This window comes from Volvox carteri (assembly GCF_000143455.1).
Source record: "Volvox carteri f. nagariensis unplaced genomic scaffold VOLCAscaffold_71, whole genome shotgun sequence".
NCBI classification, from domain to species: Eukaryota; Viridiplantae; Chlorophyta; class Chlorophyceae; order Chlamydomonadales; family Volvocaceae; genus Volvox; species Volvox carteri.
This window is the reverse complement of record NW_003307614.1, coordinates 323,078-338,464: the sequence shown is the minus strand read 5'-3', so window position 1 is coordinate 338,464 and position 15,387 is coordinate 323,078. Positions and strand designations below refer to the sequence as shown.

Sequence of the window (15,387 nt, the reverse complement as noted above, 5' to 3'; positions counted from 1 at the left end):
GTGTAATCTAAGTCATACATACATACATACATAGGAGTTTGGCACCACTGGTAAGGCGCGACCATTGCCCCCGGGAGATCCCGGGATCGATACCCGTTAGGGTCAAAAGTCCTTCCGATGGTGGACGGCATTGCGCCCCTAGTTGATGGACGGTGGTGACCTGGGATAAAGTTAACCTGCGAGCCGACCAGGAACGGAGTTGGGCCGCTGTCGACCCGGCAGATTCCGTTGGATGCTGGTGTTGGGTGCGGAACCTGAGCGATCCACTGAGAAGTTAACTAGGGTGACCGGATGAGGGTGCCCCGAAATACCGGGGAAGGCAGGGTTTCGCAGGGTAGCTGCCACGGGCGAAGATACACCCCCCTGTTTCACACATCATACATACACACCCTTCCAAATCCTCACAGCCCAGAGCCCCCGTGCCCCCCCCCTCCGCCAACCCCCCTCGGTGCCGCCCGACCTCCACCCCGACCGCCGACAGTGCTACCGCTACAGCATCACCAACGGCGAGACACACGACCCGCTGAGGCACCGTTACGCCCTGCACGTGCGCCGACATCTTGACCTGGCCGCGATGCGTTCCGCCGCCGCCTTGCTGACCGGAACTCACGACTTTAGTCAGTTTTCAAATATTGGGGAGGAGGGCGGCAGCCCGGATGTACAGCGGCGGCGACGGCAGCGCAATCCGGTCAAGACGCTTCGTCGAGTGGATGTGGTGGTGGAGGAAGAGGAGGAGGAGGGATTGGAGGGGAGGGCGCTGGCGTTGGGGAGCAGATTTTTGCGAATCGAGGTCCGTGTATGTATGTATGTATGTATGTGTGTATGTATGTATGTATGCTCGAAGGCGGCTAAAACCCTAAAACCCTTATCACTAAGGAAGGCGGGAGAAGAGAGCTGCTCTTACGCAACCAAACACATTAAACGTTCACTTCCCCTTCACACACACACACCCAACACATACACAGCACAAAGATACAACAACACAAATTACTTTGTTTGTTGCCCTCAGCAGCGTCCCGCTGTTCAACTCCTCACTAGCAACCGAAACACCATGCCATTGGGGCCCCCAGGTTGAAGGCAATGGCTTCCTGTACAAGATGGTACGGCACATCTCAGGGGTCCTGGTGGCTGTGGGGGAGGGGAAGCTGCAGACGAAGGCGGTGGGGCGCATGTTGGAGGTGGGGAGCAGCGAACCGCCCGGTACGTGTGTGTGTTTTTATGGATGTAATGTACGTATGCATGTATGTGTGTGTGGAGATGGGGTGTGTTTGGGAAGGGGGGAGTTGTGGAGAGGGGGGAGGTGTTCTCAGGAAGGCGGGGGGGGGAGGGATGAGGAGGGGTGAAACTGGGTTTTGAAGCGGGAGGGGTGAAGGACGCGGAGATCGTTCCTTCCGGTCTGAAAGGGGGGCAGGTAGGTGGAATTTCGGAATAGAAATTTGCGACACATACGTGATAGACTCAACCCGTCATTCCTGGTTGAATGCCGACCCCCCGCCCCAGCGCCCCTCTCCCCACAAATCTTTACGCATATGCACTTACGTACATACATACATACATACATACATACGCGCATGCAGGTTGTCGTGGCACCTATCGCGGTTACAACGTGGCCTCAGCCAGGGGACTGTGCCTGCACCGGGTGTTTTACGACCCCAAGGTGGATGACCCCAGGTATGTATATCTGTGTGCTTGGGTGTGCGTGGGGCCGGCCGGCTTGGCTGGGCCTTGGCCGGGTTTTTGGTTTTCAGCTGCTACGATAGGCCGTAAGGCCCATAAGGCTCATGTCCCGCACTTCTTATCCACTAGCATCTCGTGCAGCGTGCCTCCTCGTTTGTGTGCCTGCCGTAGATTACCTAGGGGTTGAAAGACCGCGCGCCGGTCTCGCCGTTGACAGCAGCAGTGGCTGCCAGATGAGCGCCAGTCCGGTACCCCTGACGACGAGACTGCTGGGACGACTGTTACATGACTGTTTCACTTCTTTGCAGCCTCTATCCTCTCTATCCGCCTGCCTTCCTTTCTTTCCGCTTGTACTCGTGCTCCCACTGTTTGGTACGACAGTGATGGAATTTGTCACTCCTCCCCTTATTACCGCACTTACCGGCGTCTTCTCTCGCCAATCCCCTTCTTCACCCACCCTCCGCTCTTCTCCCCCCCCCTCCCCAACACCCACACCCACGCACGCGTATGAAGTGTTTTGTTGTACCCCGAGCTGCAGCACGATGAGTACGGCAGATTGTTGGAGAGCATCCCCGGCGCGAGATCTGATGAGGATTAACTAACTGTCTCAACGAACGAACGAACGAACGAGCGATTGAAGGGACGTCAAAACAGAAAGGTTGTCGAAAGCGAAGGGACTAATCCTTTCGTATGATTGTAAGGTGGCCATCATGTCATGCTGTATGTGATGGTGACGTCTGATTCCGCCAGTTTCTCGTGGTGGGAGGAGGGTGGGAGGGTCCTCAACGCGAATCTCATCCTTTCCCTTACCCGACGACGTAACACCCGGATACAAACGTGATGATGTTGACGATGATGATTAAAAAACACTGTTTAGCAAAGCACGCGCTGTCTAAAAAGCAGAGTATTAGTGGCCAGGAAAGCCAGCAGGGGTCAGTCGGCGTCCCGTTTAGGAGTGTGAAGGAGTGAACCTGGTAGTCGGGGGCTCGGTGTTCTCCGAGACACAGGGTGCGTGCCTGCACGCACGCACGCTATCTCAGGATGCGCTTTCAGGCGCGCTGGCAGCTCATCCTAAGAATGTAGGTCAGTCCACCAGCACTGGAATGGACGCCGGGGTCGTGGAGAAGGCGAGACATGTTACCAGCTCAGCTGAAGTATCACGACATTTCAGCGTCACGCTCATTTTTTTGCCGTCTTTTCTACTCGTCTGAGTTAATATCAGTGTGAATATGTGTAATTCCGTGTAATTGTCGTTTACTCGCGTAAGGTGTTTAGTGTTCGCCTTACACTCGCTTCGCTGTTCGAGTTGTGGACGAAGTGCGAGTGCATACTCATTTGTGTATGCTTACGTAATTTACCTGTGCATGGAGCTAGCGGCTGTAGATGTGCTAGGTTTGGAGAGGGTGGTATTATTTACTGCCTGCCTGCAAGCTGCCAGTCATAATGATAATCCGTACGCTGCCTTGAGGAAGCAAATCCTACATTTCAGGATTGTTGCAAAAGTGGTCAACCAGGGAAATGCGACGTGAATAACAATCTCGGGACATGGCAGGCAATAGACCAAACATGAAGCCGTTACCGCGAGGTAAGAAAGATTACCGCAGATGCGTGCAGCAGGTACCGGTACGGTGTCGTGCAGTCAGGGTCTTGACTCGTACACAAGCCAGCCTATAAAGTCCAGTCAAATGCTGCAAACGACCCATAATGCATTCGATATGGACCCTAGTTTTAATAAATATGCTTTCTAGACGATAAAAAGGTTCTTTCGTCAACAGTCGGTTTTGGGGGTTTGCCTATGGTACCACTGCTTTCCGACAATTTATTCGCCACTTAGGACAATGAAGCGAGATGCCACACACTTCGGAGGCATCCTCAAGGCCATCTGCGCAAACCTGTGCAGCCGGTGGAGAGGTCGGTCACAAAGCGAGCTTCGAAGGGACCGACCACATGAACTAAAAGGAAGTTAAGATGAGATGTAAGATACCCGCTATGCGCATATGTGGGATGGAGGGTGAAATCACCTTCTGCCGATCGCATGCGCACAGGTGCCCGGCCACCCGGCTGAGGCATGAAGCCTCCCTGGAGGGACCAACCACCTTCTTCCCACGGTCTCGCATTCCGTCTAGCCCCAAAGGGCTCAATAATTCAACTTGTATTGTTTTTATCATATGGACAAATACGAGTTGAATTACTGAGCCCTTTGGGGCTTCACGGAATGCGAGACCGTTGACATGACAAACGCGACTTTGTTCGGGTCAACTTCTTCTCGTTCGTCAACCCTAGCAAGTTGCTGGTGTTTAGAAGATAAAGGCTGTTGTATTGGATCTGTGAGATGCACGCTGGGGAAGAAGGTGGTTGCTTCTCCAGGGAGGCTTCATGTCTCAGCCGGGTGGCCTGGCAGGTTTGCATTGCGATTACCGAGTTATTTTCCTTGGGCAATAATTAATTTTGTTGCACAGGCATGCAAGTGACTATGTTATGGCCCACGACGGAATCTGACCTAGAATGCGGAACCCCCCGGTCCAGTTACTAACTGCAGAGCGGTACGGCACGATTTGAACAGGCTTCCGGACATCTAAAGTTAGCAGAGCCGTCTGACCGTTACAGTGCTGAGGGCCTTTCCGTTCCTTTTGGACAAAAAATGATTATCTGAGCCAGCGTTTGTTTGTGCTTATCCACCCTTTGGTTACATCAGCGGGTCGTAATTTACCTGAGGTCGAGTGCAGCTCCCAGATCTGCTGCTGAAGCACACTGCTAGCTACGGAACTCATGCGAGCATGGAACATGATGAAGCTTGTGTGGACATCACGCGAAAGCCATCTATCGGACGACAGGATGGTGAGCACAATGCATTGAAAGAATGAGCCAAGAAAAACAATAGGTCTCTATATCATCGATTGCGTTACAAGGAAACTTACGCAGCCGTCGGATGTTCCCGATTCATACATACATACCACAAGTCTGAAGTCGGATGGGGTGACGGATTAGGGTGCCCCTCTAGCAGGGGAGAGCAGGGACTGCCCCGAGAAAGGGGGCCGCTGGCGAAGTTAACCACCCTGTAACAACATACATACCACAAACGCGTTCCCACATTCCCTTCCCGCAGGATACCGCAGGCCTGTTAGGGAGGAAAATCCCCCATATTATGCAGCCGGAACGGAGGCATCACCCGGCCCCAGCGCATCCGCAGAAGCCCCCACTTCGACCCTGCCGCCAGCTTACATCAGCAATAATCGTTTAGTCGCAGAGCCGCTGACCCCAAACGAAATTCCACAGGCCTTCCCCCTTTCCGCGGCAGCCACCCTTCCATTGGGTCCCAACTGGGCCCTAAACCGACGTCTTCCACCCACCTCCTCCGAAATCGCTCCCGTGGCGATCACCGCAACAAATGCCGCCGGCATGCCATCACCATCCTTCATGCCTCCAGCGAATCCACCCGCCGCTGGCATCCACCTTAACCTTCCCCCCACAGGCAGCAGCAATAGCAACGCCGGCGCCACCATCGCCACCTCCCGCCTGCCGCTTACCCTTCCCTCCTCGCGCCCTAAACACCGACGCGCTGGACCCAGCACCGCCTCCTCCGTCTTTGACGATTCGTCCGATTCCTCTTCGGAGGAGAGTGCCCTGGCGCGTCGCTCTGCGCGTATGGTTCCCCGCATAGCACCTCCAAGCAGTGCCGCTACCGCCATAGCCGTCTCCGCCGCCAACATTCTTAGCGCCGCGCCCCCAATGATACCTGGCCCGACAGCAGGGGGCCCTGCACCACTAGCATGCTCAACTTTAGCGGCCCTTACCTCTAGAGTGGAAGACTCAAGCAGACGACTGGTATCCTCAATCCCTGCTGCCGCCTCAACTGCGGCCCCACTGCGGCCGTCAGACGACAACGTTCTCCTTCTGCAGCAGCTACAACTGCAGCAACAGCAACTGCTAGCACAGTACGGCCTGCTGTCGCCTATGTCAGCGGCTGTTTCGACACAGCAGCAGATGCAGCACCTACAGCAGCAATTGACACAGCTGCAGCAACTGCAGCAGCAGCAGCAGGGTTTCCTATCGGCCTCGTCTGTGGGTGCATGCGGAGGGAGTCCTCGGGCTGCTGCCACCGGAACTGGTGCAGTTACGTATCCGGGAGAGGGGGTGGCGGCGGCGGCGGCGCTACTGCCGCTCTCTCAACGGGGCTCCGCAAACTCCTCTACAGCAGCTGCAGCTAGTCAGGGACTGCCGACGGTTGCTGGAGCCGCTCTCACGCAGCCGCTGCAGCAACAGGCACAGCGACAGGGCCATCAGGCTCTGCATGATGCTTACCTGCGGCAGTGGAGCGAGGTGCAGCCCATCCCAACGGCAACGACAGGGATGGCCGCCGCACCTGCCGCCAGCATGGCCGGAACACCAGTAGCAACAACAGCAACAACAGCAGCTTCATCAATCCCATCCGCGTCTACTGGCACAGGCATTACGAAAGGCCGGCCTTCTTTGCAGCTCGCATCTGCAACCGCCGCCCATGGCGGTGCGCAGGGCCCCGATGCAGCAGCAGCCGCAGTAGCCGCGCCGTACAGCACCCTTGAAGCTGAAGCTCAAGAGCCGCCATTGCCGCCAATGGAGCACCTACTGCTGTCCTTGGGGGTGTTCTCCACTGGCGACCCAGCTACTGCTGCTACTGCTGCTGCTGCTGCTGCTACTGCTACTGCTGGGGGCCCTCTTGCTACTGCAATAGCTGCGGAGCCAGGGCTAAGGCTGGGATCACCGCCAGTGTCCGTCTACAACGGCGGCGGCAGCGGTGTGGCGGTGGCGCCACCGCTGCAATTGCCGATACCAGCGGCAGCTTACGGTGGTGGTGGTGGTACCGTTGCGGGCGCTCAGGAGGGGGCTCAACAGGCACCGCCGGCGCCGGCGCCCTTGCCTGCGAGCGATCAAGGCAGAGGCAGCGGCGGTCTGGATATCGTGGAATCGCATGACAGCTTGCCCAATGCGGATTTGGTAGCCCAGAACCTCGCTGGGAATATTAATGCAATTGCGATTTTCGAAAAAGATGAGGTGCGGGACGAGGTGGTTGGAGGCAGGGATACGGCAATCAGTGAGGCGCTAGTTGCCTTACGATGTTTGCTGTGGTGCCAGACATAGCGCTTGGCGACTGGTGGGCACGAAGAGAGTTCTGACGCCTGGTGATAGTGATGATGATGGGGCAGCAGCGGTGGCTGTGGCTTACCTTGGTGTTTCGTCCCGCGTACCGCCCCGTGCTTTTGGATTGCCTGCCTTTCCTCTTGCTTGGTGCCTGCCTTTTTCACGCCCCAATTCGCGCTTTGGGGGCTTCAAGATCTTTTTTTTACCTTTTTTCACCCCTTCCTGTGTTTCGTGTTGTCGCTTTGGAAGTCGGTTGGTTGCATTGTACTATTCCCTCTCTGCTCCCCTGCCTCTTTTATGCTCCTCGTCTGGGGCGTTGAGCTTTGCGTCCTGATCTGGGTCAGGGGGTTTTAGGTCCTGATCAGGGTCAGAGCATCTGGGTTCTAACCCCGGTGTTTTTTCTGTTTTAAACACACTTTTCCTTCTGCTGTTCTTGCTGTTGCTGGAGCCACTCCTGGCCTCCTTCCATAGGACGACGATGACGCAGGAGAGACGGAGGACGACGACGACGTCGCCCCCATCTGGTACGAGCGACCCGCAGTGTTGGCCTTCCTCGTGTCTGTGGGCCTGGGCCTGGGGCTGCTGCTGGTGGGGCTGGTACTGCACATCCGTTACAGAGCCACCTACGACGCCTTCCGCTGGTGCTATTTCTTCGCGGCCTTGCCGCTGCTGTATTACATCCTGGCATACGCGTCCAAGCACGCGTTTATGTTGCTGGAGGTGCGTGAGTAATGGGGTCTATTTCTTGCGGATTGTTTGTTGGTGTCGGTCGGCAGGTGGGGGCATGGGTGCATTTGTATACACTAGGTGGGGGCGCGGGTTCAGGTCTCCGCTGGACCCGTTCCCAATGCCCCCCTCCACCCTTTCCCCCCCCTTCCAATTGGTGTTTTGGACGTTTCGGCAATTTTAGTTGACCCCTTTTTGCGCTTCTTGCATCATCATATCATTCCCTCCACTCTACTCCACTCTATTCCATTCCTTGCCCTTCCCCTTCTCCTTGCAAATGCCCCCCCCCTCCCCGCCCCGCCCCCCCCCTCCCTCCTGGGCCCCGTCAAACAACTGCCGCGCAGTGGTTATTCTTCCGGGAGTCGCTGTTCTACCTGGATAACCTCCAACGAAGTGCGCTGTGGCTGCTCTTCTTCCTGGCTCTGCTGCCCTGGTACCAGACCGTGTTCAGGTACGGCGCACGGCTACGGGTTAAGGTGCCTTAACGCCGTGGTCGTACGTGTCGTACACATCGTGCATGGGGGTCTAGGACGTTTGAAGTGAGAGCCATATCTCTTTCGGCTGCGGAAACCCAGGGCTATCAGAGTGTCTGTGTGTCTGTGTCTGTGTGTCTGTGTCTCTGTGTGTCTGTGTCTCTGTGTGTCTGTGTCTCTGTGTGTCTGTGCCTGTGTCTGTGTCTCTGTGTGTCTGTGTCTGTCTGTGTCGGTAGGTCCGCCAGAGCCGGTGGCGGCGAGGTCCGCGGGTTCAGCCTTTTCTTGTCGTTCTTGCCTCGCAAGGTAATACCCCCCTTTGCGAGGGGTCGTCGGGGCCTTTGTCGTCGGCTGTCCGCGATTGCGCTGACAGCCCCTTGATCTCCATTCTCTGTTATCCGCCGGAGCTTTTAGGTTCTCCGTTTTCTCCTTTTTCGTGGAAAGAAAACTGCACTCTGAAGTTTTATCCGCTTCCGCGTCCCTCCCTGTCTCGTACGACCCCTCATACTCTTTCCTGCTACAGGTGGGCCTGGTGCCACAATACGGCAACCTTCCGTCGCCGTTGTGAGAGCCCCGCTTACCTGCAAGCCACCTCCGCTGTATGGAACGTGTTGCTGTGCCTGATGCTGTTCTGTCTGGCCAATCTGCTGAAGGTGGGACCGGTCTGTATGGGGGGCGGGGGGGGGCGGGGGAAGCGGTAGAGGGGAAACCGGAAATCCCGTACGGATAAGCTCTCTTACATATAGCAATAGCTGCATAAACTGTGTAGACGGAAACGGTACTGTTACAGCTTGCGAGCTGGGTGGAGGAGGAGGGAGAGGCGAAAAGGGAAGGAAGGTCGCTTCCCCGATACGAAAGGATGGAACTCATCCGCAAGGAGGCCGCCGAATGGTTGCCTTGGCCCATGGATGGTTGTGCGATGTGTTTTCTCCAGAAATTGATTTGAGAAATTATTTTTGATTTTTTTTCGTTCTGCTCTGGTCCCTAATGTCACGCCCCTTTTTATGTTTCATCAGTTTTTCTACCCGTTGCCCTATACCCGCCCTCCCCCCCGCCCCGCCCCGCTTCCAGGCAGTGCTAGCTAAACTGCTTACCACCCACTTTTACCGCACCGCGCACTTCAAGAAGCTCAAGAGCGCGCTGGAAAAGGAGTACGCGTTGCAGGTAGGGGACTATGTGGTAACCGTAACCGAAGCTGTACCTCAAAAAGCCGTTAACCCCACGTCAGCAGTCAGCCGTGGACCCTTATAAACCCAAGAACACATTCACGGACTGGTAGGTCCTGGTGACTGATGATACCATGGGGTACCTCTCTTTCTGATTGCCCAACATTCCGTCATCCCGACAACACCTTCATTCGGCTAAGGCTATTTCACCTCGGGCCCTTTCCCGCATTCTCGACACGTAGGTGCTATCTCGCCCCCGACGGCAAGTTATATCCGAGCGATGGGGCCAGCAGCAGCAGCAACAGCCGCCGCAGCAGCAGCAGTTGGATTTTGATGGAAACCCAAACCCGCACCAGCCCCACCATCACAATGCCGTTTGGTACAATCTGGCCTCATACCTAAATTACCATCACCACAACAACCACGGCGGCAGCGGCGGTGACCCCACCGCTGCTGCCATCGCTACCACTGACGGCGCCGCTGCCAGCACTGCTTTCCATGCAAGCCGCGTGCCGGCGGCCATTCCGGCGGAGCAAACGGTAGGAGCGATGGAGGAGGCGGCTGAGGGACAGCCGGAGCCGACGGCCACCACGATCACGAACGTCAGCCCCGAGGTTGTACTGCCGCCGCCGCCGCTGCAGCAGCAGCAGCCGCTGCCGCTGCAGCTGCCGCAATCGACACCGCCACGGGCGCTACAGCCGACGCCCACGGCGTTACCCATCAGCAGTGTCGACGTCACGGTGGAAGCCGGCCGTAGCGCCGCCGCCGCCGCCGCCGCCACCCCTCCAGCAGTGGCGGCGGTCTCCTCCGCAGAACTGCCCTCCCGTTCACCATCGCCCATCGTCGCCAACCGCCAACTGGGGACCCATGTGAGAACTGCTACAGCCGACCCGCAGCTGCTGCAGCTCACAGCGCCGCACTTGCAGCAGAAACAGGAGACGGACGCTTGTGGATACACCGTTGCCGCTGCGGCAAGTGGCGGCGGTGGCGTCGACCCGTCAGGCATCTCCCTGGACCAAATTCCTGCAGCTGCTGATGCAGCGGCAGTATTGGCCTCGTCCGGGGAGGGAGGCGTCAGCCGGCGGCCTCGGGAGTTGCTGCCGTCGTCGTCGCTGCCGTCGCTGGCCCAGCAGCAGCTGCCGGCTTGTGTCGGGTTGTTTGCCCCGCCCGCGGTAACGACGGTGGGTGCAACGGCCCCACCGGGAAGGTCTACTTCGTTGGTGCGGCGTGACAGTGGAGTCCGCCGGTCTAGCAAGACGCAGCTGAGGGGGGTCGGCAAGCCACCAGCAGGTCGGTTGGCAGGAGGGGGGAGGGGGAGGAGGAGGAGGAGCAGGAGGAGAGGGGCACTCTCGGAGAGACCAAAGGCGGGGGGAGGGGGGATAGATCGACTTACTGGTGTTCGAAAGTTCGAGAGAGTTGTGGATTTTGGAAATAAGGTTCTTCATCATCAGTGTGTGTGTGTTCTTAAAGATTTTTTTATGTACTTATAAAAAGAACTACGGATAGTGCCCCGTCCCCCTAGGGGCCCCCCTTGCATATGATTACTGTCTCCCTGGCTTTTAACAACCCTTCAGCTTCTAGTTCTCACCCTTCCTTCCCCCACCTTCCCATTATAGCAGTTTCGTTTTCTTCCCCCTCGCCCGCCCCACCACATCACACGTTCATCCTCGCCTTCTCTGCGCACCTTACCTCATTGCCTAGGTACTGGCCTGCGTGCTCTCCCTCCCCCTGCTCACCTCACCTCCCATCCGTTCACCTCACCTCCCACACGTTCACCTCACCTCCCTACGTAGCCGTTCCCGGGGCCCCCCCTGTGCGACCCCGCCGAGAGGCGTCCGAGGCGCTCACTCAAGCCATGGCCTCAGCCGTGGTCATGAGGAGCACCAAAGCCAAGGCCTCGCAGCAGCAGCAGCAGCAGCAGCAACAACAACAACGACAGCAGCATAGTGGCAAAAGTGAGGGCGGGACGGCAGTCGCAGGAGCAGCAGCAGCAGTAGCAACGGCCGCGGGGCGCAGCGCTCTGAGCACTGCTGCGCAAAAGGTACGTATGTGCAGGTGTGCGCTTTGGTACGGTGTGGTGCGGTGTGTTAAATGCTTTGCAGCTGGGGGTGGCTAATGCAGGCTTGCGCGCACTTGGCACGTTTCCTTCCATGTGCATTCATTCATGTACAAGTGGTGCATCAATGAGAGCAATGAGGTACAGGTCGAGGGTACGTCTCGGTACACTCTCTCTCACACACACACAAGAAGGAAGTTCAAAACCAACCACCGGGATAGTCGGGTCGGCCCACAGCGTAAAGTGGTCGAATGAAAAGCGTGAGATGACGACGGGTTGTCTTTCTTTGCGTGAAGTGTTGTTTTCACTCGCGCACATCGTTTGCGTGTGTCAAAGCGCAGCAGCGCTGGAAAACTGTTTCTGGAATGCAGTGCAGGAATAGATGAATGAAATGTCGCCAGTCGTTATTTTCACCGGGTTTTCACGCTCTCTTTCTGCTTGGTCTGGGGGCCGCTTAGGTTAATCCGTCCCTGCCAGAGTCTGTCTGTCTATCTGTCTGTCTGTCAACGCCGGCGTCTAAATAGGACAAACCAGTTCCCTCCCATTCCACATATATTCAACCTCCCACCTCACGCCTCGTACGACAGGGTCTACGGCACCTGACTGATGCCGAGCTGGAGAAGGTCCGTACAGCCATCGTCATCAAAACCCAGTCGGCGCTCATTTCCAAGTACACCGACCGAAGCGACGAGGACATGGTAAGTACCTCACACGTATCCGGGAAAGCTCAGTGCCCTGATGATGGAGCCCGCGTGATGAGGGGCCATCCAAGACCTGTCGCCTTCGTCCCCCTGGCGGCCCCTGACCTCCGATGAGGGATACTGAGGGATATTCCTAGGAACCGTTGAAACAAACCTCAATGCCCCATTCCTCCGCACACCCCCCCCCCACACACACATAGACACGTACTGACAGACACACACATAAACACACACATAAACACACACTTAAACACACACTTAAACACACACATAAACACACACATAAACACACACTTAAACACACACATAAACACACACATAAACACACACATAAAATAAACACACACATAAACACACACATAAACACACACATAAACACACACATAAAATAAACACACACATAAAATAAACACACACATAAACACACACATAAACACACACATGAACACACACATAAACACACACATAAACACACACATAAACACACACATAAACACGCACACACCTCATGCCTGCAGGCCAAGGAGCTAGGTCGTGTGAAGCGGTTCGCCAAGGCGCTGTTCTACAACGTTCTGCCGACCGTGACGAGTGGGGAGGGAGCTAGCGGAGGCGGCGCAGGAGGGGGTGGTCGCAGAGACTACCTCATCCTCGATGACTTTTTGCCGTTTTTTGAGGAGGCGGAGGGCGCTGGCACATCAGCAGGAGGATGGGGAGGATCAGGGACACCTGCAGCAGCAGCAGGAGGGGTAGGTGGTGATGGTCGGAAACTGCCATCGACGGCATCGCTACCGCACCTAGGGCAGCTGCAACAGCAACAGCATCAATCAGAACAGCAGCATCAACAGAGCCATCACCACCTGCAGGAGGGCCAGCAGGGCGGGAGCGCCCGATATGGAGGCAGTGGCGGTGGCAGCGGGGTTGGTGGAGGAGGAGGAGGAGGAGGAGGAGGCGGCAAGAGCCTGACTCGCAATTCTATAGCGGTGAGAGCGGGAGGCCAGGGAGAGAGATGTGTACAGAGAGAGATGTGTGTACCTGCGTCTCCTACATTGCGTAGCATCATGTAAGCCATGTAAGCCATGTTTGCCATGTTTTCTTCCCCTTGGCTGCCCCCTCCCACAGCTTTCGGTGGACCCCGCACGTGCTGCACGGCAACGAGCACGGCAGCGGGCTGCGGTGGAGGCGGCTCAGAAGGCGTTTGCTGTGTTCGATGCGGACGGCAATGGCGAGGTGCGTCGAATAGGGGTGTGAGCGGGCGGGCGGGTTGGCGGTCACATATCTTGGTCGGTCTGGGAAAGCAAGGGAGCCTCCAAGGGGCAATCAGGAGGGACACCTCCCGCCCACGACACCCCCTCAACCCTTTGCACTCCAAACCCCATCTCTCCCCACCCCTACACCTGCTGCTGCAGGTCTCTCGCGCTGAAGTCAAGGAGGCCGTAGTCAATATCTACAAAGGTACTTGGATGGATGTTGACATGGGGGAATCATATGCAAGGAGCAAAGGGTCGGGCCGGGAATGGAGGGAGAGGGGTTTCGGGGAGGTTTTGGGGGATGGGCGGGTGGTGAACCGTGGGTCGGCGGGTGGGTGAGTGGGGCCCCGGTGACCGATCCTTGTACTTCTGTAAGAGCTGCTTTGTAAAGAGCTGAGGAAAAGCTAGAGATCTTGATGATTTGACGAACCTCAGGGTATCACGGGCGTTCCAGGGTCGGGCGTAAACGTCATACGTGCTGGTGGTGGTGGAGGTGTTGTTGGTGGAAGTGGTGCTGCTGCTGCTGGTGGTGTTGGTGGTGTTGGTGCTGGAAGTGGTGCTGCTGCTGCTCGTGGTGGTGGTGGAGGTGTTGTTGGTGGTGCTGGTGGTGTTGGTGCTGGAAGTGGTGCTGGTGGTGGTGGTGGTGGAGGTGTTGTTGGTGTTGTTGGTGGTGTTGGTGGTGGTGGTGGTGCTGGTGCTGGTGGTGTTGGTGGTGTTGGTGCTGGAAGTGGTGCTGCTGCTGCTGGTGGTGGTGGTGGAGGTGTTGTTGGTGGTGCTGGTGGTGTTGGTGCTGGAAGTGGTGCTGGTGGTGGTGGTGGTGGAGGTGTTGTTGGTGGTGTTGGTGTTGTTGGTGCTGGAAGTGGTGCTGCTGCTGCTGGTGGTGGTGGTGGTGGAGGTGTTGTTGGTGGTGCTGGTGGTGTTGGTGCTGGATGTGGTGCTGCTGTGCTGGTGGTGCTGGTCGTGGTCGCGTCGCAATTCACTTCTTCAGCCCCTCCGACACATATCGGCACATACTCCCGCCTCCCCGTCTCCACGCGCCCTTCAGAACGACGCAACATGGCCCGCAGCCTTAAGGATACGGACACTATAGTGCAGGTAGGCACGGGTGCGCTTCTGCGTTCGCCCACATGTAGCCCATGTACTGTAAAAGGCGCGCATGTAGCTGCGACTACTACCGCACGCTATCTCAGACCACCTACCTAATCGTTCACCCCGCATGGCGCAATGCATTTGAGGTACAATTGCTGTACATACACATGGCGTGGGATACCGTACTGCTAGAGCATACAGCTTGGCTGTCCTCACTCGACCATGCCCATGCACCCCCCCTTTGTCCCTGGCTTCGGTCCTGTCCCTGGCTTCGGTCCTTGCTCAGAGCCTGGAGTTCGGTATCGGTGGGATTATCCACTTCGTGTTCGCCGCCGTGTACCTGCTGATCTGGGGGGTGGACCTGCTCACGGGCTTCTCCACCTTCTCGACCACCGTGCTGGCACTCACGTTCGTGTTCGGAAACAGGTATACGATGGCGAGAGGGGACGTGAGGGGGGCGCTGGGTGGATGGCGAGAGGGGACGTGAAGGGGGGGAGGGGGAGACGGGGCAGGACCGGAACCATGAACATGGCACAAGGACTAGATGAGTCCTTGGCGATGGATGTAGGGATTTCATTGCATGCTTGGAACGGACAGAGTTACCGACAAACCGGCTAACCCACCAAATACGTGAGTACGCAGCTGGGCTGTGACTGTGGGTCGAGTTGTCACAGTTGAGTGTGGAATGGTTGCCGGGCGAGATGTGCATGGACCGGACAGTGCATGTGGCCGATGGCGTGATGTGGCGTGATCTGGCCTGACCTTTAGTAGGAGTAGGAGTGCGATTTCGTGATGCGGTGTATCGAGCAGGTGATTACTTTTACAGCTTTACGTAGCATACCATGGTATGGTGGATTGGCAGTGGCATGTCTTGTCCCCACTGTCAGTTCTTTTGCCGATATGGGTAATGAATGGATTCTTTGGGCCACCTGGGTGTTTTGGTCCTCCAACTGGCGGTTGCCTGGTGATAGTGGCGGTTGTTGGTGACAGCAAAGACGAACGGTGGCAACGGTAAACGGCACCGTTGTTAACGATGGAGTGGACAATCGCATGTCTCGATGTTGCGGGCATGTCATTGACCTCGTACGTTCGTGGCGTCATTCCTCCTGCCCTGCCCTGCCCTGCCCTGCCCTGCCC

The 15,387-nt window shown here is 56.9% G+C and overlaps 2 protein-coding genes across 2 annotated transcripts in view; both read left to right on the top strand.

Annotated features, from left to right (window-relative positions):
* pus2 (tRNA pseudouridine synthase) overlaps positions 1 to 1,178 on the top strand; it is a gene marked incomplete at both ends in the record, with an annotated part of 2,674 nt that extends 1,496 nt beyond the window's left edge. The window contains 2 exons of the mRNA XM_002957273.1: positions 482 to 715; positions 1,071 to 1,178. Coding sequence (XP_002957319.1) covers positions 482 to 715; positions 1,071 to 1,178 — 342 coding nt within the window. The remainder of the gene's footprint in view (positions 1 to 481; positions 716 to 1,070) is intronic.
* Positions 1,179 to 3,515: 2,337 nt separating this feature from the next.
* Positions 3,516 to 15,387, top strand: part of VOLCADRAFT_98375 (uncharacterized protein) — a gene marked incomplete at both ends in the record, with an annotated part of 15,267 nt that continues 3,395 nt past the window's right edge. The window contains 16 exons of the mRNA XM_002957272.1: positions 3,516 to 3,588; positions 5,873 to 5,997; positions 6,125 to 6,181; positions 6,535 to 6,708; positions 7,267 to 7,515; positions 7,866 to 7,972; positions 8,515 to 8,644; positions 9,063 to 9,155; positions 9,400 to 10,338; positions 11,801 to 11,911; positions 12,433 to 12,894; positions 13,034 to 13,141; positions 13,321 to 13,366; positions 13,716 to 14,109; positions 14,229 to 14,256; positions 14,537 to 14,676. Of these exons, the coding sequence (XP_002957318.1) occupies positions 3,516 to 3,588; positions 5,873 to 5,997; positions 6,125 to 6,181; positions 6,535 to 6,708; positions 7,267 to 7,515; positions 7,866 to 7,972; positions 8,515 to 8,644; positions 9,063 to 9,155; positions 9,400 to 10,338; positions 11,801 to 11,911; positions 12,433 to 12,894; positions 13,034 to 13,141; positions 13,321 to 13,366; positions 13,716 to 14,109; positions 14,229 to 14,256; positions 14,537 to 14,676 (3,236 nt within the window). The remainder of the gene's footprint in view (positions 3,589 to 5,872; positions 5,998 to 6,124; positions 6,182 to 6,534; positions 6,709 to 7,266; positions 7,516 to 7,865; positions 7,973 to 8,514; positions 8,645 to 9,062; positions 9,156 to 9,399; positions 10,339 to 11,800; positions 11,912 to 12,432; positions 12,895 to 13,033; positions 13,142 to 13,320; positions 13,367 to 13,715; positions 14,110 to 14,228; positions 14,257 to 14,536; positions 14,677 to 15,387) is intronic.